The 14,467-nt window shown below is 43.9% G+C and overlaps 1 protein-coding gene across 14 annotated transcripts in view; it reads left to right on the top strand.

The window, feature by feature from the left end:
- ST6GAL1 (ST6 beta-galactoside alpha-2,6-sialyltransferase 1) overlaps positions 1-14,467 on the top strand; it is a 122,928-nt gene that overhangs the window by 92,539 nt on the left and 15,922 nt on the right. For all 14 annotated transcript variants that reach the window (XM_058556140.1, XM_058556150.1, XM_058556139.1 and 11 more), the window contains one exon: positions 2,966-3,063. In XM_058556140.1, coding sequence (XP_058412123.1) covers positions 2,966-3,063 — 98 coding nt within the window. The remainder of the gene's footprint in view (positions 1-2,965; positions 3,064-14,467) is intronic.

Raw genomic sequence — 14,467 nt, 5'->3', positions numbered from 1 at the left:
GATTTTGTTGAATTTTCTAGGCATGTAATTATATCATCTGCACATTGGTGCATTTATCTCTTCCTTTTCTAATTTGCATCTTTTTCTGCACTCTAATTCTAAGTAAAAGAGAAGGAGTGTCCCCTGTTTTCTCAGCTTTCCTCCTTGTAAGTCTTGTTTGCTGGGATCCCGGTGACTGTGGATTTCTCCTGCTGATTTCCTAGAGGCTTATTTGAGTTCAAAAGTTCTTCAGCCTTCAGTAGCCAAGGGCGATTTGGCAAACAAGGATTCTATCCCCTTTCTTTATGAGCCCAATTCATTGGCCTGTTTTAAGGTTTTCTTCTTTGATTGAATTTTTCTTTTCTTACAATAAAACCTACACTTTATACCTGGCCCCACAGCCTGCGTGATGTGGTTCCTGCTGGCCTCTTTAAATGCATCTTTTATTTTTCTTCTTCTCACTCACTTGTCTCCAGCTAAATCCTTATCTACCTTGGGGTCTTGGCGCTGCTGCATCCTCTGGCTGGACCCTGCCCATGGACCTTTCCCATGCCCGGCCGTGCTTTGGGTCTCAGCTCAGAGGCATTTCCTGAGTCATCACTCTAGCTAAAGGAGATTCCCTCAGGGTCTCTGTTACCCAGCTCAATTTATTTGTGTCATAGTATTAATCACAATCTGTAATACCTGGAGTATAAGTGGTTGTGCTTCTTTATTGTCTCTCTCCTTGCAAGTAGATTGTGAGATCTCTGAGGGCAAGGCCCTTTCTTGCTCACAGTCAGTGTCTCTAGCACCTAGAGCTGTGCCTGGCAAAGAGTAGGTGCTTAATCAGTACTTGTTGAATGAACAAAAATAGTCCCCCTTCTTATGGTCAACACCAGGCCTAGCCTGAGCCTCCTGTGCTGGTCTTCTCCTTTTGCCCGTCCAAGTCCTCTTTCCACCCTTGTCTACCTGACTCTGTGCCCTGGGAAATTGAAATCTTAGACTTGTCAGCTGGGCTTCCTCACCCTCTGGCTTTTATTTGGGGTGAGACAATGGAAGCCCTGGTGTGAATCTGAGAAGAAGGAGAGTGAGGTCAGGGTATCTGTCCCTTTAGATCTCTCCTTGCAGAGTGACCACAGGCTGCTTTTCTCCTTTGACTGAAAGTCTCAGCCCCTTTCAAGCAGAGGCTCTCTGTCTCTGAGTCTGCTCTCTCTTTTGTCCCTTCAGGCCTAGAAGTCAGAGGGAAGGAGGAAAGAGAGTAGGGAGTATTGATTCCTTTCTCGCCAGCTGGACATTAGCAGTAGCTGGATTCTCCTAAAGGCCACAGTTCTGGTAGCTGGCCTTCTTCAGCCAAGGGTCTCTGCTCCTCTTGCCACATTAGGTGCAAGGGTAGTAACAGCTCCCTGCTGCAGCCAACCCTGGGATATCAACCCATTCCTTGTTGATTTCCTTAAACCGTGCCTACAACTTTGTAAGTAGTCCTTTTATTCAACTCTCAATTACTCCATTTGAGCTTGTCTTCTCTTTTCTACTAGGACCCTCAGATTAATAATTTTTTCATCTGTGAAATGAGGAAGCTGACTAAGTGGAGTTTCTGATGGATCTGATGGCCCAGTGTGATTACTACTGGTCACTTTTGAAACCAGTGACTGATTCTGACAAAACTTGTTGCAATCTGAGTTGTATAAAGATGCACCTCCTCCCTATTTGCAGCTCAGTGTGCCTGCCCTGTAAGCTCATAAAGTTTGGACTATGTACATCTCATGTAATTTTCAATCCAGTTCAATGATATTTTGTCCTAGGATTGCAGACAGGGTTGTTTTTGTGAGTGACAGGTCTAGATTCCTGAGGTTTTGTACATATATTAGAATTGAAATAAAGAGGGTGGCTTTCATCTCTTAATTCTGTGGGTATGTTCCCTTCAGATCATCTTATTGAGCCAAAAGCACCCCCCCTTCCTCCTGATCCCACGTTTGAGGATGAAGAACCACCAAAAATCAACCCACATGGAGAGAAATAGAACAATGGAGGATTCGGCTACCCTCAAATCTCATGCATATTTCAGTGGTGAACCCCAAACTTGCTTGAACAAGTAAGGCTGGGATGAGTTGTCATAGGATCATAGAGGCCTAGGGTTGGGATGGGTCTTAAAAGTCATCAGTTCCCTTCCCCATCAGATTGGTCAATGCTGGGTAGAGAAACTTCTCCAAGTCTTCCAAACTCTGCTTAAACAGCTACAATGGCAGGGAACTAGAGCCAGGGAGAGAGTAGATTTTTTAACAAGGTGGTCTGTTTGATCTTGGCTGGATTTAGGACATTGTTTCTGACAAAGAGCTTCTTCTCTCTCTCTTTTTTTTAATAGAAAATATAGGGTTTAGTTTAGCTCTGTGACCTTCTGTCCCATCTCTTCTACCACCCAGGTTTGTGACCTATCCTAGGCCTCAGGTTCCTAAATGGAACGCTTAGGGAGTAGTCCTGGATGCCACGATGAATTCCTTCCAATTGCTGAGCACTGCAAGCTTTTCCGAGTGCTACGGGGTACTTTGCACTTGTGGGTTAGACTGAGCTTATGGAAGTGTCTTCATTTTTCTGACAGGGATAGAAATGTGACCTACTGGTGATACCAAGGGAATATTTGGTTTGCTTGGTGATACCAAGGGAATATTTGGTTTGCTTCTTTGGTAACCAGAATAGTGATTCCACTGGCCCTGTTCACTTTTCTGCTGTGCTGAGGCACACTGATATCATTGAATGGATTTCGATGATATCAAAATCATTAGCCCTTGCAATGGCTGGGCAGACAGGTGGTCATCTCTGTCTATGAACTTTACCTGATTGCACCATTTAAATATGGTGATTTTCCCCTGTGTACCATGATGGGATAAAGATTAGGAAGCATTATTCTCTTGCCCCTCCCCTTCTTCCTGCTCTCACTCCTCCAGACCTTCTCTCTTTCTGCGTATTGCTGGTGCTCATCACCTCTTTTCTGTTTCCTTGTGGTTTATAGATGATCATGATGCAGTCATGAGGTTTAATGGGGCACCCACAGCCAACTTCCAACAAGACGTGGGCACGAAAACCACCATTCGCCTGATGAACTCTCAGGTAAAATTTCTTCTGTGCAGATATGGAGAGAAGGGCCACAGTATGGGCTCTAAAGTAGAATGTATCTACTAGAAGCACATCAAAGCTGCCAGCTTAATTAAGTCCCCTGACTTTCCTGAGTCTCGGATTCCTCACTGGAGAAGGAGAAGACCGTGATTCCGTGACCCAACCTGGTGATGTGTTCATGAGAAAGCCCCGGTGGCATTAGTCTGCACTAATAGAGGTGTCCAGTGCCCAGAGAAAGCAGACTTCTGCTATCCCTGCAGCTGCCAGGTCATATCCAGACTGTTGTATGAGGAACAACAGAACAGAGAATATCCAGGGGGAGTGAGAAGTGTTAGAAAAAGTAAATGACGCAATACATGTGGGAGTGCTTTATAAGCTGTAAAATGTTACACAAGTATTATAAGACATCATCACCATTAGGATTATGTGTAATATGGCATTTGAATTCATGTATGACCTCATGAATTCCCCTAGATAATTAGTCTCATGAAGTATTTCCAGGCAGCACATGCTGATTTCTCAATACTAATGGAAACTTGAGAAATACTCCTGCCACAAAGTTCTGTTAATAGATTTAATTAGTGTGAACAAATGGGTTACTCACATTTCAAAAATAGCGTGTTAGGGCTGCAAACCCATTCACCTCACTCACAACCATTGATGTTTGTCCTTTCTGAGTAAACACTTGAGCCTTGGCTATTGTTATGTCAGTGTTTAGACCCTACACTTGCCTAGGACTCCTGGGTGTGGAATGAATCCTGGAGGGCATCATAAGTGCCCTTCCAGCACTGTCCCAGTAGAATATACATTTCTCCTCACCTCTGCCAGGCCTCTACTTCTGTTTCTCTCAGACAGTGATCTCTGCACTCCCTGACCTTCGGGAACTTACTAGCTGGGCAGAAGCTGCTTCCTGCATGGACTGCTTTCCACTTGAGGTCCACAGTCATGGGAACCTTTTTATGACAGGGACAGGGATTGAGGAACTCAACTTTTTTACAAGCAGCCACCATCTTGTTTTCTGTTCTTCCTCAAATACTATTATTATCATTAGAAAGTCACTTTCTGTCACTGTATTATCTTCTAGTAGCCTCTAGGTGCTTCTAATACCTGTTTATTGTTCAATCTTATATTTTGTGTTTTTATATTACTTTTATTATAAATTATAAGAGGGAAGGTTAAAAGAAATAGATTGGTCAGCAAGAGACTCTTGAGCTAGACTTTGAAAGATGGGCAGGATTTGGAGAAATAGCAGTAGGGGGGCATTCCAGAAAGTGGGATTGGCAGGACCGAGACTCATAGGAATGAAGGAGACAGTCAAGCAGGCCTGGCTGGCGTGGGGGTGTGGGTGTGGATTCATGTTGCCCTATAGAAGGAGATGAGGATGGACCCTCTGGCTGCTCAGACTCTGGAAAGTTTAGAAAATCAGGTAAAGGAGTTGGGACAAGCTTCCTCTTCTTTCTCTTTTCCCTTCTCATGCCCCAGGCACAGAAATCCTGGAGCTGGAGGGCATCTGAGGGAGTGCAAATGCTTACCTCTGCTTCTGTGTAAGATGGTTCCTAAATATCCTGGAGAGATTTTATTTGCCCTTCCTTCCTTCCTTCCACAAATACGGACAGTACTGAAGAGAGTGTAGTAGTCAGTACATAGGCTTGGCAGTTAGCCTGCCTAGGGTTGAAATGCAGCTCTGCTTCGTTAGCTAAATGATCATGCATAAGTTACTTATACCTCCGTTTACTCATCTGTAGAGAAGACAGAATAGTAGTACCTACCTCACAGGGTTGTTGGGAGGAATAAGTGAGAAAATCTATGCAAAGCACTTTGTACCTGGCACTTGTGTCAATAACTGTTGGCTACAGTTATATTTATGTGTGCAAACACTGAGCTGGGTGCAGAGGCTGCTGATGAACCCAGCCCCTATTCTCCTATTGCTTACAGGTACAATCAATAGTCATACAAAGAAATATGGAGTTGCAACAGATAACTCAAAGGAGAGGGTCAAGGTGCTACCAGAGCCTGTAAAAGGGAAATTTCCCTAGTCAGAGAAGTCAGCAAAAGCAAGGAGGTGATACTTAGCTGTGTAGGAGAAGTAGGAGTAGATGATGAGAAGGGTGGCATAAGAGCTTTTCAGGAAGAGGCAACAGCGTAGGGAAGGCCATAGTGCAAGGACCTAGGAAGAGGTGAAGGTATGTGCAGGGGTTGTAGGGAGAGATGAGGCTGAAGGTAAGAAGGAGCAAGTCGTGGGGCTGCATCAAGTTTTATTCTTTGTGGCGTGACCAGAGTTGCATTTTGTAAACCTCCTGGCTTCCATCTGATCAGAGGCACTGAGTAGATGGAGAGACACAGTTGGAGGCTTTTGCAGTCATCTGTACTAGAAATGCTGGTGGTTGCACCAGCGTGGAAATGAAGGTGAATGTGAGAAAGAATGGATTTGAGAGCTATTTGGTACGTGCGGTCAACGGCTTTATGTTGAACTGGATGTGAGAGGTGAAGGGAGAGAGGCCAAAGGTGCAGCTGAGTTTCTGGCTTATGTAACTGGCCGACTAGAAGTCACTGAGATTGGAAGTACTTGAAGATGTTTTGTGTTGTAAGGCCTAGGGTCAGAGAGCAAGGAAGAGAGAAAAACGTGGTTCTGGATGTGGTTGATCCGAGCTACCTTTTAGATAACGTATGAAGAGATGTCAGGTAGACAGTTGCACCATTGGGGCTGGAGTTGAGTGGAAAGGTCTGGACTGGAGATGAGAATTTGTGAATTGTCTATACCTGTGTGGCAATGAGACAGGGGGACTGAAGGAGAACACTAGAGAGAGAGTGTGTAGAGAGGAGAGAAGACCTACAGAGGAGTTTTGGGTAGAGAGAAAGCGAGTAGTCAGCCCTGTCAGATGCTTCTAAGAGGCAAGTTTAGATGAAGACTGAAAATCATAGACTCTTGTTAGCAAAGTGGAGGCCACTGGTGACCTTAACAACAGCTGTGTGGGAGAGTGATGAAGCCAGAAGCCAGACTGGAGAGTATGGAGGAGTGAGTGGGGAAGGCAAATGTGGATGGTTCTTTCAAGACGTCTGGCTCTGAAGGGCAGGAGAGAAACAGGGCAATAGCTATAAAGAGTTGAGGGTTCCAGGGCCAGTTTTTGTTCTTTTCATTTTTTAGACTGGAAAGAGTTGAATATGTTTAAAAGTCGATGGGAAGACAGTCAAAAAAGGGCAAACACTATATGATTCTACTTATATAAAGTACCTGGAGTGAGTCAAATTCATAGAGACAGAAAGTAGAATGGTGCTTGCCAGGGCCTGGGAGGAGGGAAGAATTATTGTTTAATGGGGACAGAGTTTCAGTTTGGGAAGGTGGAAAAGTTCTGGAGATGGATGCTCGTGATGGTTGTACAAGCGGGTGAATGTACTTAATGCCACTGAGCCATACACTTAAAAATGGTGAAAATGGTACATTTTATGTTATGTATATTTTACCACAATAAAAAAAATTTTTTTAAGTCAGTGAGGAGAAATCAGTTAATAGAGGGAGAAACTGAGTCTACTAACAAGAGGAGATAATAAGTAAGTGATGGGGGGGAGTGTTGATCCAAAGCCCAGCTGAGGATTAACCTCAGCAGGAGGGAATCAGCAGGAGGAAGAACGGGAGAGGTGTAGCTGGAGGCCGTTTGTAGTGGATGAATGAAAGGGCCTCTATTTTCTCTGCAAAGTAGGATGCAGCAAGGTCGTGTTGGAGGGAGGCTGAGGCGGAGAGAGGTTTTAGTAGAGGAGGTTTAAGCAAAGAAGGTTTGAAATTGTCTTTGAGGAGAGTGGAGGACAGAGTAACCCAGAAGAATGGAGTAGGATTTCCAGGCCACACTGGCCACTTTGAGGCTGGAGAGCATGAATTCAGAGAGAAATCAAGCTCTGTTCCATCAGGGGTGGTATGATCTGCGGATCAGTAGGCAACAGCAATAGAGAGAGAGAGCATGGAAGAGCCCTGAAAATTCTCTTGGACTGGGGAGGCCACTCCGTTCTTGGGCATCTCTTCATGGTGTTTAGTGAAGAACTAAATCCCAATCCTGCAAAGATTCTAGAACTTTATTTAAAGCCAAGGTAAGGTTGCCTGGGAATGAAGAGACAGACTTGTATCAAATTCCTCCATGTGAGTGACTTGAGCAAGTTGCTTTATCTTTCTGAACCTCAATTCCCTTATTTGTAAAAGGGGAATAAGAAAAGTTACCATGCAGGGTCTTTGTATGATCAAGTGAGATTACTAAGTGTGGAGCATTTCACCCAGAGCCTGGTAGGCAGCAAGGGCTCTGTAAATGGTGGCGATGGTCTCTAAGGAAGCTTGAAGGCCTGCCTCTGTCTGTTGAGGAATCGCTGTGCCTTCCCAAATCCCAGGCAAATGGGCCACTTGTTTCCCTGCAAGGATGCGGCTTGGGGCCACTAGCAGAAGCAAGGTAAGACTTCCATCAAAGGATGATTTTCAGAAAAAAAGTAAGATCACGACTCTCATACAGATATACAAATGAACACGTGTTAAAGAGTCTATTTTATTTATCTGAAGGAACCAGGCAGATGTTATAACCTGTTCAGAGGAAAAGTCAAAACAGCACAAGTTTTGAATAAAGGAATGAAACTGTTTTTTCCGTGAGGTGGGAAGGAGGAGGAGGGAAGTCAATCGAAACTCTACTGGGCGAGATTGAGTAAGCATGTCTGTAGTTAGCTACAGTTTACAGAGTTGCAGAACAGCTCCCACAGAATCAAAATCTGATAAAGAGAAAGGAAGTGCTGTAGACAAGGCATAGTTTTCCAATGAAGCACATTTTTCCCTCTGCTTCCTGATTACCAGGGCTAAAATGAGGGTCGCCCACTTCCCAGGGTACACTGTCCACTCTCAAGAAAGCCTTTCCCAGTTTTCCTCAGGTCACACTGATCCTCCTTGCTCTCCTTCCATAAGTGGCACTAAACATCTGGGCTGTTCCTCGAAGACTTGCATCACGGGCAGCTCCATGACAGTGCTTCTTGTGATACTGAACTGTGACCAACACCGTTCCATCATTGCCCTTTCGCATCTTGATATCCTAGGAAGCTGGCAGTCCGTCTTCTCTCTCTCTTGTCCTGGTTGGTTATCCTAGCTATTTTGCGTCTGTTTCTTTGGATGAGCAAACTGAGTCCCCCCGCCCCCAGCACCCAGCAGTTGCTGAGGGAATAGCTGTGGCTTTGGTAGAATTCTGCCTTTGAGAAGCTCATTCTTTTCCCAGATGGAGAGCCCCTCCTGACAGCAGCTGTCTTCTGAGGGTAGCTGGGCACATGTTTGTTCAGTTTCCCCTTCCCCTCACGTGGCACGAGACAACATTTTGTGCATCTGGGCTGTGACCAAGCCATGGAAAACAAAAAGGTGGTTTTCTTATTGAGAAAATGGCTTTTTATAGACAACTGTGTCATACCGTGAAGTTTCAGCTCAGCAGATCTATTCAGGCATGCATGTGCCAGGTGTTGTTATGAGATCTGACAGGAAAACCATATAGCTAAATGTGTGTCTTTAAGTAAGTTCAGTTCTGACTCTAAGAGTCAGAAAGTTTCATGTGAGTCAGCTGAGTCCCTGCTGTGTTCAGCGGGTCCGAGGGAGGAGACAATGGGACAAGATGGCCTGGTGCCTTCCTCAGAAGCTCTTGTATGGGCTGGGGAGAGAGGACCTACGTCCTGTGCATAGCACACGCACACGTGCTGACTGGACTACAAAGAGGGCATTCCAAGGTTACTTAGTGAGGCTTATCCTGAGATAATAGCTAGTATACTTATTAAATACTTCTACTGTCTAAGGGCCATACATTGCTTATCTCATTTGATCTTTATGACAACCCTATGAGGTGTGATCAGCAACCACTATTTTACATGAGGACACTTAAGCTCACAGAGTTTGAGTTGCTCAGGGTAGTACAGAAAGTAAGTGATGGAGGTGGGATTTGGATCTAAGCTTGTTTGCCAGCAGCGTTTTAAATCCCCTATGCTTTCTTTAAGCTCCAATTTTTCTTCTCAAGATGCTGACAGACTGGTGTCTAGATAGGTGGGGACACTTTCCATTAAAAGAAGATCTAAAAATTGCTAAGGTGAGCTGGGTGATTTTGATGGAACCCTTTTGATATAGTATTTTAGCATCATGATTGGGAGCTGCAATTTAGACATGAAAGATATCCTGAGTTCTAGGACTTCTTGATTTTGACCAGCAGACACAATCTGGGTCACTGATATTTTTCAGAACCAGAGAGGGAGCTGTGACTTGATATTGCCTCAGCTTGCCTTCTTATTCCAAAGCTCTGGGTCATAAGTGGTTTTTAACATGTCAGAGCTGCTTTCAGTCTTTTTTCCCTTGTGTGGCCCACCCATCTGGTGTGCAACCAGCTGCCCAGATTCCATTCAACCAAGCAAATAAGCTCCCACAAGACCTTGCCTGGTATGGGGGAAAAGTGGGAGAATGCAATGTTCTCCTCCCTGCAAGGGCTTCAGTTGAGTTGAAGAGGAAAGAGCCCCCCCCCGACAAAGGCAGTTTACACCCACCCCGCAAATTCATATGTTGAAGCCCTAACCTCCAATGTGATGGTACTTTTGGAGATAATTAGGTTTAGATGAGGTTTTTGAGGGTGAGGCCCCCAAGATGAAGGGATTAAGATCCTCATAAGAAGAGGAAGGGGGGAGAGAGACCAGAACTCCCTTTCCTTTCACCTTGTGAGGACACAGGGAGAAGGCAGCCATCTGCAAGCCAGGAAGTGGGCCCTCACTGGGGAACTGAATCTACTGGTATTTTGATTTTGGGACTTCCCAGCCTCCAGAACTGTGAGGAATAAACGTCTGTTGTTTAAGCCACTCCATCTATGGTATTTTGTTATAACAGCTGGAACTGACTAAGATAATATTTTAGTGTGTATTTCCTAAGAATAAGAATACTGTGTCTTATGTAACCAAAGTACCGTTATCACTTCCATACATTTATGTTGAAACCATACTTGAATCTGTCTGCATTCCAGTTTTAATTGACCTGATAATGTCTTTTATGGCATTTTTTTTATTCTAGTAGAAAATCCAGTTCAGAAGCTGGTATTGCATTTAGTTCTTATGCATCTTAATCTCTTTTAATCTGGAATATTTCCGTAGCCTTTCTTTATCGTTTAAGACATTGACGTTTTTGAAGAATAAAGTTCTTCTTTAAAAAAAACAAAAAAAAAAGAGTGATGTCAACATCATGGCAGAGTGAGCTTCCCCCATTGAACTCTCTCGCTCTAAGACGTAACAAAAAGAATATTCATATTCCAGCAGAATCTATTCACACAACTCAGGGGATGTCTGAGACACCCAGGCAACTGTACACCCAAGGACTGAGGTGCTGGAATCCCCAGAGTGAGTGGAAGGAAGTTAAAGGAGCTCCCTTCCTTCCCCAAGGACTGCGACCCAGAGACTGAGACCACGTGGCTCTCCGGGGCGGGGGTTGCGGCTCGTCACATGAAAACCAGCGCTCTCCAAGACCCCTCACAGCCCAAGGGGATCCCACTACAGAGTGAGCGGAACTGTTGCAAGGATAGTTTCAACAAGCTAGCCCCTCAGGAGAGCAAAGAGCGACAGCGAGGTGAGAAACCTCTGAGATTGGGGAGGTGAAAGTAAGTGCCCTTCCCCCACCCAGCCTGCCTGACTGGCGCTTCAGCTCAGCCCCATCCCCAGAGGCAGTGGCCCCCAGGCGCCTGGGCCCCACCAGCAGGGGGAGCATGACCATGCCCCAACCCCACAGACAGCGGCCCCCAGTCACCTGGGCCCAACCAGCAGTGGGGCGAGCCTGTGCCCCCGCACCAGAGGCAGCGGCAGCTCAGGCCCCACCATGCCACAGCCCCAGCTGCTCCAGCTAGACCAAGCGACAGTCCCAGCTTCCCTGGATCTACTGTGCCACGGCCCCAGCTCCTTCGGCTTGACTGCCCTGCCCCAGCAGCTCCAGCGGCTTTGGCTTGGCCTGTGCTCAGGCTCCAGCTGACTTGGTGCCAGCAACTTCGGCCCACTGCACTCCAGTTCCAGCTTCTTTGGCCCAGAGGCACTCCAGGTCCTCCTTCTGCAGCCCAGCGCACTCCAGTTCCAGTTTCTTTGGTCCAGTGCACTCCAGTTCCAGCTTCTTTGGCCCAGTGGCGCTCCAGCTCTTCCTTCTTTGGCCCAGTGCACTCCAGTTCCAGCTTCTTCGGCTCAGTGGTGCTTCAGCCCCTGCTTCTTTGGCCCAGTGTCACTTCAGCTGCTGCTGCTTCAACCCACCCGCACCTGAACCCCAGCTGCTTTGGCCTAGCTGTGCTCCAGTCTCAGCTGTTCCCACGCTCCAGCTCCAGCTGTTTCCACGCTTACCCCCCAGCAGCCTCCACTCAGCCACGCCTCAGATCAGCCAGGGGTCAACGAGAGTGCCTGCGGATTGAGACGGGCCAGAATACACAGCCCTTGACCCACACCCAGCAGGAGCAAGAGGAAACTGCAACCATATATTTTCACTATGAGGAAAAGTAAGCCAACATCGACAAGCACCATGCAAAAATATATTAAATCGCCAGACCAAAAGGAAAATGACAAGCACCAAGAAGTCAACCCAGAAAGCACAGAAATGTATAACCTTAATGACAGAGAATTCATAATAGCCATCATAAAAAAGCTAATGAAATACAAGAAAAACAGACAATTCAGTGAAATCAGGAGTTTCTTCACAAAAGAGATTGAAACTATAAAAAAAACCAATCAGAAATCTTAGAGATGAAAAACACAATAGAGGAGATAAAGACAAATCTGGAAGCCTTAAGCATCAGAGCTGACAATATGGAGGAAAGAATTAACAATATTGAGTACAGCAATGCAGAAATGCTCTAGATGGAGGAGGAAAGAGAACTAAGACTAAAAAGAAATGAAGAAACTCTCAGAGAAATATCCGACTCAATTAGGACATCCAACATAAGGATTATAGGTATTCCAGAGGGAGAAGAGAGGGAAAAAGGAGCAGAGAACTTGTTCAAAGAAATAATATCTGAGAACTTCCCAAACCTGGGGAAGGAGCTGGAAATACCAGTGAATTAAATAAATAGATCTCCTAAATATATCAACACAAAAAGACCCTCTCCAAGGCATATAGAAATAAAGCTGGCAAAAGTCACCAACAAAGAAAAAATATTAAGGGCAGCTAGACAACAAAATAAAATAATATACAAAGAATTTCCTATCAGGCTCTCAGCTGATTTCTTGACAGAAACTTTACAGGCTAGGAGAGAGTGGAATAATATATTCAAAATTCTGAAGCACAAAAACTTTCAGCCAAGAATACTCTATCCAGCAAAAATATCCTTCAGATATGATGGAGAAATAATAGCTATCCCAGATAAACAAAAACTAAGGGAGTTTATTGCCACAAGACCCCCACTACAAGAAGTGCTCAAGAAGGCCCTCATCCCTGAGGAAAAAAAGAAAGGGGATTCAAAGTTTTGAACAAGGAGGAAAATAGGTTGACAAAACCAGAAAAATTGCAGTCCTCTATCAAAATAGACTAGCAGACACTTAATTATAAAACCAAAGATCAAGGGAAGGTAAGCACCAAGCATACATACAACCTCATCATGTTAAATGCACACTCACAACACAAGAAGGAATAAGATGTGACAACAATATCTTAGAAGGGGAAGAGGATAGGGATAGAATCGACTTACTCTAAGGGAATAAGAGGCCATCAAAAAATGAACTATCACATCCACGAGATGTTTTATACAAACCTCATGGTAACCACTAACCAAATAATTAGAACAGAATCACACATGATAAAGAAAGAGAAAACTAAGAGAACCCCCATACAGAACTTCCAAACTAAATTGGTAGTCTGAAACACATGAGGCGAGAAACAAAAGAAATGCAAAAGAACTGGAAAAAGAGCAATAAAATAACAAGAAGCCCCCATATATCAATAATTACCCTAAATGTAAATGGACTGAACTCTCCAATCAAAAGACACAGAGTGGTGGGATGGATTAAAAAACAAGACCCAACAATATGCTGCCTCCAGGAAACACATCTCAGCTCTAAAGACAAACACAGGCTCAGAGTGAAAGGTTGGAAGACAATACTCCAAGCTAATGGTAAACAAAAGAAAGCAGGTGTTGCCATACTCATATCACACAAAGTAGACTTCAAGATAAAACAGGTAATGAGAGACAAAGAGGGGCAATATATAATGATAAAAGGGACACTCCACCAAGAAGACATATCACTTTTAAATATATATGCATCCAATACAGGAGCACCAAGGTACATAAAGCAACTATTAACAAACCTAAAAGGAAATATTAACAACAACACAATAATAGGGGATCTTAACACCCCACTCTCATCAATGGACAGATCATCCAGACAGAAAATAAATAAGAAAATAATGGACCTAAACGAAAAACTAGATGAGATGGACTTAATAGACATATACAGAGCACGCCATCCAAACACAGCAGATTACACATTCTTCTCAAGTGCGCATGGAACCTTCTCAAGAATAGACCACATGTTGGGAAACAAGGCATGCTTATATAAATTTAAGAAGATTGAAATCATAACAAGCATCTTTTCAGACCATAATACCATGAAGTTAGAAATCAACTACAAGGAAAAAACCAGGAAAGTGACAAAGCTGTGCAGACTCAACAACAAGCTACTAAATAACCAATGGATCGTTGATGAAATTAAAGGAGAAATCAAAGCATATCTGGAGACAAGCAAAAATGAAAATACACCATACCAACTCATATGAGATGCAGCAAAAGTGGTCCTGAGAGGGAAACGCATAGCAATACAGGCCTACCTTAACAAACAAGAAAAAGCCCAAATAAGCAACCTCAAACTACGCCTAACAGAATGGGAAAAAGAAGAACAAACAAAGCCTAAAGTCAGCAGAAGGAGGGAAATAATAAAAATAAGAGCAGAAATAAATGAAATTGAAATTTAAAAAACAGTAGAAAGGATCAATGAAACAAAGAGCTGCTTCTTTGAGAAGATAAACAAAATTGACAAATCCTTTGCCAGACTCACCAAGAAAAAAAGAGAGAAGGCTCAAATAAATAAAATTAGAAATGAAAAAGGAGAAATTACAACAGATACCACAGAAATACAAAAGATTATAAGAGAATACTATGAAAAACTATATGCCAACAAATTGGACAATCTAGAAGAAATGGATAAATTCTTAGACTCATACAACCTCCCAAAACTGAATCAAGAAGAAATAGAGAACTTGAATAGACCAATCACAAGTAAAGAGATTGAAACAGTAATCAAAAACCTCCCAAAAAATAAAAGTCCAGGACCAGATGGCTTCTCTGGAGAATTTTACCAAACATTCAAAGAAGATATAATACCTATCCTTCTCAAACTATTCCAAAAA

Source organism: Diceros bicornis, chromosome 15 (genome assembly GCF_020826845.1).
Source record: "Diceros bicornis minor isolate mBicDic1 chromosome 15, mDicBic1.mat.cur, whole genome shotgun sequence".
Classification (NCBI taxonomy): domain Eukaryota; kingdom Metazoa; phylum Chordata; class Mammalia; order Perissodactyla; family Rhinocerotidae; genus Diceros; species Diceros bicornis.
The sequence above is the reverse complement of the archived record's forward strand: the minus strand, read 5'-3'. Positions and strand labels throughout refer to the sequence as shown.